This window comes from Ciona intestinalis, chromosome 1 (genome assembly GCF_000224145.3).
Source record: "Ciona intestinalis chromosome 1, KH, whole genome shotgun sequence".
NCBI lineage: Eukaryota > Metazoa > Chordata > Ascidiacea > Phlebobranchia > Cionidae > Ciona > Ciona intestinalis.
Window position 1 is genome coordinate 7,000,037 of NC_020166.2, and position 9,372 is coordinate 7,009,408.

At 32.5% G+C, this 9,372-nt stretch overlaps 1 protein-coding gene across 3 annotated transcripts in view; it reads left to right on the forward strand.

Annotated features, from left to right (window-relative positions):
* Positions 1 to 8,803, forward strand: part of LOC100178866 (inosine-5'-monophosphate dehydrogenase 2) — an 11,324-nt gene extending 2,521 nt beyond the window's left edge. Inside the window, exons 7-17 of one of the 3 annotated variants that reach the window (XM_002121108.4) lie at positions 462 to 596; positions 1,056 to 1,143; positions 1,568 to 1,767; positions 2,103 to 2,193; positions 2,568 to 2,663; positions 3,119 to 3,160; positions 4,616 to 4,759; positions 5,084 to 5,228; positions 5,574 to 5,717; positions 6,659 to 6,742; positions 7,845 to 8,803. In XM_002121108.4, the coding sequence (XP_002121144.3) occupies positions 462 to 596; positions 1,056 to 1,143; positions 1,568 to 1,767; positions 2,103 to 2,193; positions 2,568 to 2,663; positions 3,119 to 3,160; positions 4,616 to 4,759; positions 5,084 to 5,228; positions 5,574 to 5,717; positions 6,659 to 6,742; positions 7,845 to 7,866 (1,191 nt within the window). In that variant the 3' untranslated portion in view covers positions 7,867 to 8,803. The remainder of the gene's footprint in view (positions 1 to 461; positions 597 to 1,055; positions 1,144 to 1,567; positions 1,768 to 2,102; positions 2,194 to 2,567; positions 2,664 to 3,118; positions 3,161 to 4,615; positions 4,760 to 5,083; positions 5,229 to 5,573; positions 5,718 to 6,658; positions 6,743 to 7,844) is intronic. The other 2 variants (XM_026834582.1, XM_009864122.2) reach the window with 2 other exon arrangements.
* The last annotated feature ends 569 nt before the right edge of the window (positions 8,804 to 9,372 follow it).

Genomic DNA, 9,372 nt, shown 5'->3' on the forward strand with positions numbered 1-9,372 from the left:
ACACTTTTTAGTCGCTGGTCTAAAACTTTTTTTTTAGGTTTAGTCGCCGACTAAATTATGTGTATAAACCATTACATAAGTTAGATGATCAGAATCAAAGACTAAATTTTAGTTGAACGATTAAATCCGAAAATCAAAATTGGACCTTTACTAGTTTAGTCAGCAGACAAGAATACAAACAACCCTGTTTCCTATTGTTTGGCTTCGGTGTTCAAACATTGACTTTTAGATTATGTTTTGTTATCTTGTTTTGCAACTGTTCTTTTATCTTTACTACTAGGTTTGAATGTCCAAAATTTTCCAGTACTGAAATGCTGGTGTTTTAAGCATGCATATTACTTCTGTTGTTTTTTTAGATGGCAGATTTTAATTATTTAACATGGCTGGGATTTACTCTTATGCAAAAAAAGGTACAAAAAAATAAAAAACACTAACTGAGCCACCCACAAACCCCATTACAGGTGAAAGCAATGTACGGATTTTCCGGGATTCCAGTTACTGATGATGGTACACCAACAGGAAAGTTGATAGGTCTTGTTTCATCTCGAGATTTTGATTTCTTGAAACCTGAAGAATCAAACACCCCTCTTGAACAGGTGTGTTAGTCAAATACAATAAAACAATTGTTTAGCTTTGAACTTTGTAACTTCCTATAACATATTTTTGTGTTTGTTGTTTAATTTTTTTGTTGTTTTTGTCCACTCAGTTCACGATTAAATGTCAATTATTAATTCACTAGTAATATATTTTTATTACACCACAAAGGTCCACAATACAGTTGTAAGGAATACAAGGTTATTTTTAGCGATTATTGTTCTGGTTGCTAAACATTCTTAATATTGATAAGTTTAAAGCACGAACAAGTCAGATCAGTTAAATTATTTTGTGTATTTTTTAAAGGTTCTTCTGATATCTGTGTATATTAGTTAAACCTAACATTTCCAAGCAGTGTTATTATTATAATAATTACTTTAACCTTGTCCAAGCCCTGTATCAGCACTGGTAATCTAATTGGTCAGCACTGGTAGCTAAATATAATCTTTCCATATATAAAGGTGATGACGGGCAGAGATAAACTAATTACAGCTGATACATCAGTTACATTGCAAGAAGCCAACCATATATTATCACAAAGTAAAAAAGGTAAAAGCAGTTTACTGCAAAAAAAAAGAATTTATATATACATATAATTGAATAAAAAAGTTTGTAATTTGTTTTCCTTTGAAAGGTCATTAAAACGCAATACATGTTTCGCTCTAGTAAAACATGTAGAGTAAAATTTCGTTTATGTTTTAGTTTTACCAAAGTTTAAATTGTAGGCTACTTCCGGATAATGGGAGATGGGTCAAGAGATTTTTTCAAAATAAAACCTATATTTTGTTCTATAAAAATTATTTATAAAAGTCTGCAATTTTTTATTTAAAAAGAATAGTTTTAAAAGAAAAATGCAAAACTATAGAATATTTAACAAAAAAAGCAAAACCTGTTTGAATTGTAAAATGTACAGTCCGCTCTACAATGCATTCAAATCCGTTTCCAACATCTTAAGATCCGTCTATTCACTCAGGAAAGCTCCCGATAGTCGATGCAGATGATCGTCTTGTTTCTCTCATCGCTCGAACTGATCTTAAGAAGAACCGAGAATTTCCTCTTGCATCCAAGGATGAAAGGAAGCAGTTGTTGTGCGGAGCAGCGATCTCCACCAGGGAGGAGGACAAACATCGTCTTGAACTCCTCGTGGAAGCAGGAGTGGATGCTGTTATCCTGGTGAGTGGTGCATAGATGGGAAAGAGTATTTTTTCAGTAGTTCCTAAACATTCATAAACTGTCATAGTCATACAAACAGCCTTCGTTGGCATGTTTATTTATTACACCATGCATTTTATTTAAAAAAAAAGACCATAATTTAGGTTATCCAAAATATTTACAAAATTTGTTCCATGTATTGAATTTAAATTGTTCCATGTAAGTAACTTTTTGGATTCTTACTTAACTTACAGTGTGTGGGTTTGGGTAATATGGTCAAAAAACTGTTTCCATAAGCTTAAACTTTTTGCAAGACTTACCATAAGAAACACAAGTTGAATTTGATTCTATTGTAGGATTCATCTCAAGGGAATTCAATTTATCAAATCAACTCGATTCGTTACATTCGGCATAAATATCCACATTTGCAAGTCATCGCTGGTAATGGTAGGTCAGCTTTTTGCTCAAACAACCAAATCCAGGAATGTGTTTTTATTTTACCTTTTGTGGGGTTTTTAGGCTTAGTCTTTCTACAGGTCTGCACACCCCAAACAAAAATCGTATTAAAAGTTTATAAAATCTTATTCCTGAATTGCCTAAACACCTTAGCATGTACGGATAACTGGTACGCTGTTGAGTTCATAGAGTATTATGCATAAAATGATACTTTCAGTTATAAATTAGTAAATACTGAAATTTACTCCGAAACTAAACTACCAAATCCAAAAACCCCCCCTAATTAAACAACACTAATAACCAAACTCCAAATAAATCAAGCCATCATCTTACAACCAACATTTTACATTCTTTTCCCCCTTCAGTTGTAACTGCTGCCCAAGCCAAGAATTTGATTGATGCCGGGGCCGATGCATTGAGGGTTGGAATGGGTAGTGGTTCCATATGTATAACACAGGAAGGTTGGTGACTTCCATGATATATATGTAGTTGTTTGTATGTGTAGAATAGAATTGGTGATATCTATGTGATGCGCATTTGTAGTATTCAATAGGGGTTTCACCCCAATGTGATAATTTATATTAGATAGTATACTATGGTGCATTTTGAAATTCTATTTGTACTGAAAAGGCTTGGTGTAAGGTCTAAAACTATACTTAAACGAAGAACTCTTACAGTGGTTCATTAATTTTGTCTTAAACAACTATGAAACTTATATATATACATATATATAAAAATGTAAAAATATAACATTTTTCTTCCCTTACTTTTCTGATATCCACCGTCTTTATCACCAAACACACAATATGTCCACTGTGTAATATAATTGGGTAAAAACAACTTTCCCCACATTTCCACCCATCTCCCATGGCCATCACTTATGCTCTGGGCCGCTCGTTTTCAATTTTCATTTCAGCAAAGTCTCGTCTAGCAGAATCCACGGTTTCAGGATCTTTCAGTGAGTTGTAGAGTCCATGATGCCGTGATTTCAATCATAGAAATATTATAAAGTGCTACGGGAATCCTATTTTATTGACTTGCACTAAAAATCGATTTTTAATTTTTGCGGTTTTGTTTTGAAAATGGGTTTTTACACCCTTAAAAGATTTTTTTCATAAACTCTTAAAATCCCTTTTAAAATCTGCATGTTCTGAGTTCTGTATTTGAGTTCCCACTACCAAAAATCCTAATTTATTCCTAAAAATACTAAAAGATCAGCCTTTTAAATAAATAAACTGTGTGTTTACTGGTAACGATTGTAACAAAAGTATTAAAAAACTAACTTAAAATTCCCGTAGCAAAGGTATGCATTGTGTGCAAGTGATTTACTCACTAACATGAATGGCTTGGGGCACCATGAGCTGTTTCATGACGTTTGATTGAATGTTTGTTTCTGTGTGTTTTCCCTGTTTATAAGAAAGTCATGTAATTTGCATTTTTACCTCAATCAAGTGAATGTAATGTGCATTTGTACTTAAAGAATCTTAATTTAAACCATAAGCTCCTCTGCCTCTAACAAATCAATAACAAGGTTTAAAATTTAATTTCACGTTTGGGCTCCCAGGTTTAAGTGTAGATTTAATACTTTTCTATTCTAAAAAATGGTTTCTTACTCTGTGGTCTGTGTATGACGATCTTTTTTCTGTCTGTAGGTTTAAGTATACACGTATATGCATCAGGGTTTTAACTTACCCTACTATCTTGGTAGCCAATGCGTCGTAACATTGGAAATACATCAATGATTAATCCATTTTCTAGAAATAGCTTTACCAATATTATTGAAAATACGTTAATGATTATTTCATTATCTAAGATTTACTTATTCTTATCTGTTTGTTAAACATTGCTGAACTAAACTCTGTTAATGACTTTAAATACATTTGTCCACAAACCAGATGTTAAGGTATCCCATGTCCTAGTTGTTGTTTAAATTTTATCCTACCTACATAACACCCTACAGCTTGGTAAAAAATCAAAGGTTAACGCTTATATAGATATGACAGGTTCAGTCCCCATTGAAGTGGTTTGGGATTTTTAAATATTATAAAAACTTTTGCTTGGTGGATTTTTCGTGACATGTCGTTGCAATGAAAGTAGAATGCTTTAACCAGTCACCATCATTGCTTTGTTACACAATACTATAGTTTGTCACATCACGATTAACCACACACATGTGTAGGGGACATAGCATCATGGATATTTAATGTATTAAAAAAATAATAAAAGAAAAGGGAAAAGCTTCACAAATAATATAAAGTGTGTTTAATAAGAGAGATAGCTTCACAGACTAATGCTTGTCACACTTTGTAAACTATAGGATTGGTTTAATATATAGTGGTTGCACAGTTAATTGAACTCTTGGTATAATTTCAGTTGCGCATGTGATTTTGCTAACAAACAATTCTCTCTCCAGTGATGGCTGTAGGCAGACCACAAGCAACTGCCGTGTACAAAGTATCAGAATATGCTCGAAGATTCAACGTACCAGTTATAGCAGATGGCGGAATACAAAATGTGGGTCATGTCACTAAAGCTCTGGCACTTGGTGCATCTACAGGTAATTAGGGTTTTCTATTATAATTTTTCATAATTACTTGATATATTTTATATGTGTTATATCTTCAGATGTAAATAAACTTGTATACAAATTAACTTTATTTAGTTGTGAACAAAACAGGTCATTTTTTTGTCTTCCTTAGCTTTTTTGGTGACTTTTTCACTTTATTTGTTTCGTTCCGTATATAACCTGTAAAAATATATTCATAAACTTTTAAAAAATTTGAATTTGGTCATCAAAAAAAATCCCCAATGACACACAAAAATATTTTAAATTTGACACACAAAAAAAACAAAACATTAACCAAATATTTTCCACCTGCAGTGATGATGGGTTCTTTGCTAGCAGCAACCACAGAATCACCTGGAGAATATTTCTACTCTGACGGAATAAGATTAAAGAAATATCGTGGCATGGGGTCAGTCGATGCCATGGAATCGTGTAAATCAAGCCAAAGCCGATATTTCAGGTGATTTTTTTTAAACCAGGTTATAAAATAAAAACCATAAATAAATAATTAAAAAAATTTTTAAGTAAAAAATTAAAACCATAAAAAAATAGAGAAAATGACAATTTGAATAGTAAATACTGAAAAGTATTGCCTTCTTTACTGTGTTAATTAAAACTATTGTCTAATCTGTCTATGTAAATCATACACTGAGTTTTGTAAGTAAGGACTTTTTAACCAAAACATGTACATTTTAAAATTCAATAATGTTTTGCGGGTTTTTTGTAAAATATGTATTTAATTTTAAATTTTTACTTAAAAAACCTTTGAAAAAAGAATAAAAATTTTAACCTAATCTGTTTTTAGTGAAAAGGACAAGATTCGTGTTGCGCAAGGTGTGTCAGGTGCAGTGCAGGACAAAGGATCCGTTCATACTTTCCTACCATACTTGATAGCTGGCATACAACATGGGTGCCAAGATATCGGCAGCAGAAGTATGCCCATGTTAAGGTATGGCGTGCATAGTGTGAAATATTTTTTTAAACAATAAAAAAGAGCGTTAATAATTTAAATAAGTGTGGTTAATTTGTGGAAATATTCGTTGGCGGGCTAGGCATGTAAAAATCGAAAATCTGATATTGGTTCGCATTCAATTTTTCGAGCAGTTTCATAAATCGAAGCAAGTGGAAATGTTGCCGCCATAATTATCCCAGCATTTGTGTGCCAAATTCACTAGATAATAAGCAAATATACTGGTTAATAAGAAACAATAGGATTTTGAGATTTTCACCAACCATAAGCAAGCAATAATTTTTTTTACTTATGATTGCGTAATACAATGCATCACAATTACATTCATAGCATTCAGCTACATTATTACCACACAATGAATTCTCTTACATTCCAACAGTTGTGTTTGACATTAAGCCCAGCTGTTCATAGCATTTGGTGAAATGTATATCAAGCATCTTGGATTATTTACATAACAGACATAAGAGGCTACATTACATAAGAATAATACAACCCTAATCTTATTACATCACGTGTTGGTTAGCTCTTTGTTCATTTTATGAATGAAAATAGTTTGTTCTCCGTTTAGCCTAATTGGTAGAATTCATTTTTTAAAAATATTTTTTATCAATCAACTTTACTACTGTCGTGCTTTAAAATACAGAACATTAAAATAAAACCACACATTAATAACACAACAACTAAGGTAATATTATCACATGAACAAAACTCTAAAAATCTTTGCACTCAAATTTTTTCGCATAAACTACTTTTAAAAAAACACACTAAAAGACGCCAAAACAAAATTACATATTTAACAGTTATTAAAAAGGAAAAACCTTAAAAAAATAAGAAAATGCTGAAACAAAGTAGCATTTGTCTTTGTAGCGATAAATAGAAACTTTTTATCTTCAACGATATGTATTAATACCCTCACACAGATCAATGATGTATAGTGGTGAACTTAAATTTGAACGAAGAAGTACTTCTGCTCAAGTTGAAGGTGGTGTCCATGGTCTTCATTCGTAAGTTCATTTTAAATATTTGATAACAAAATTGGCACTATGTTGTAGGTTGTAGCTCACTGTATATTAATTTTAATTTAGCATAAAGGCGGCTGTACACAGTATCTGGCGTGCGAATTCGCATTCAAAGTCGTATGCAAACCCGTGTTCAATTCCACATGCGATAGTGAAATTCGGACAAAACAGACGGAATCCGGATACTGTGTACAGCTACCTTAAGTGGATGTTTTGTGCTAAATGCTTTATAGTGAAAATGCATGTAAAACCATTCTGAATACTAATGGCATGATAAAGATATAGGAACGGTTGCACCAATATTAGAATTTGTATTTAATATACAGACCCAAAACCCTATAATGAGGATAAGATGATGTGAATAAAAAATAAATTATTTTCAGTTGAGTCTAAGTCTGTACATTTTTGCCAATAATTGTAGCTGAACTAATAATTGCTTTGTTTGCATGCTATCTATGAAGTGTATACCCATGTAAGTATGACATGCATGGCTGAAATGGCTCACTATATGTTCGGTTAATTTTTGCTTGGGCAAAGCTACGTGGGCAATCAAGGCTCACTGTGGGTGAAGTGGTTCTGATATGATAATAGATCCAAATGTGCCAATATCATTCCCCCACCCAGTTGTCTGTTGATTTATTTGGTCTCTGTAATTAAATTAATATGATTGAAATGTTCATTTTATACAGGAGGGGGAGGATAAAACTGTTTTAGTTCCATAATTTACATCTTGTTATGATATAAATGCACTAATATTTATATGTATATATATTTATATAAGTACCTAATATATAGTAGGGTGGGGAAAGTTGAGACATCTTTTTAATCTAGTTTCTTGTCCTAGTTTCTCTTTAGTAGTAAACAAAGAAAAGAAGTATAAAACCGTTTCCTCATGACTCCCAATATACCGTTGTTAATTGTTTAAAACATGATCAGGATGTTTCGGTTATGTGTGGTAAAGGTGTCCCAATTTCCCCCACCCTACTATACATTTTTTTTAATGTTTTTTTTTAATTAATACAATGTTTCATAAATAAAGACGATAATTTTTTTTTATCTCATAAAAAGCTGAAATATTTTGTTTCAGATTCGAAAAGCCTCACCTGTGAAGGAGGTGTAATAACATCATGCTGCACCACCGAGTCCAAAAGACTTTTGTAAACATAGTTCCTTACTGATGTATCTACTGGTGTGTTTCTAATCCTTATCTATGGTACTTCAATGAATTTTAATTCTTTTTCAAAATAATGTTAAAACCCCTAGAAAGGTTAAATGAGCTGCCTAGTAATCTGACTGCTTACTGCCTAGTATTACCTCTAAATCAGTGTTTTTCTGAAACATTCACTACTTGGGGCATTTTCATGAAACTTTTTAAAAAGGATTGTCACCTGTATTCCCCATGAAATGATTGCATCAATTTTCATAGAAGTTTTTAATGTAATGTATAAGAACTGTATGCTACGCAACAAATTGCCTGAAAACACAGACTTCCTCAAAATTAATTGTTAAATAGCTTCTGTTATATTAAAGCAGTGCTTCTGAACTATTTTTGGCTGCTTCCAAAAAAATATTTGCTAAACAATGGCCACCCTAAAATTTGAGCATACTTACATAACACAACTTTACATCAAAAAATTATCTTAAAGTTTTGATCTTAATAAATAAAATGGCATCTCAGTTGCAGCCTAGGGGTTGAGACGCACTGTGGTAAAGTAAATGCCATCTAATTGTCACTGATTTTGCAGTATAAGCGATGACATAATGTTTTGGTGCATTCCATAACAGTCTGTAATATAACTGCTGTGTTGAAAATCTGATCCAAGTTTTTATTCTCTGTGGAAGTTGTTGTTTTTGTTGACAATAATAATGCTCGTTACATGGGTGGGTTTTAGTGTTAGAAATATTGTGATATGAAGATTGAAAACTGTTACCGTGATTAATCTGTTTATAATTATGTATATTTGCTGCCACCTAACGACCGTTAACACTTGTAACGGCGAAGGTTGTTGCTCCCATATTGCGCAAATAAAATCTCTTCCATCAATATTGTTTTGAATTGAAGTACAGAAAGGTGGGGTAAATTGGTACATGTTATGTCCCAATTGGTAGTAAACAAGGAATATTTAAAGAATTATAACAAGGAATATTTAAAGAATTATACAATCGTAGCAGCTTTAAAAGCAGTATCCCATCTCACCCCAAAGTACTTTATAACAAATAAACTTGACAGAAAGTGCATTATTTATTTAATAACAACGTGACCCTCGAGCTATACTTCCACTGGGAACATTTATATTAAGGCTTATTCCCTACATTTTTTACCGGTACGGTGGGGTAAGTTGGGACAATTAAAAAACGGCGTTAAGGCACGCTTGCGATTAAAATAAATTGCAAGTTTGGCGACTAGAGCGTTATCAATCCCCCGTGTAATCATATCAAATTACATCACTTCAGGGGAGCAATGTGACGGAGATTGTAATTGAACTTCTTCTTCTTTTTGTATAATTCAGTGTCAGTCATTAGTTTGTTGCGTTTGGTAAGGTCATGGCCTGCGCAAGATGTATTGAGTATGACATAGTGTAGTGTGTGTGGTACAGCTGTTGTAAAAAATATCC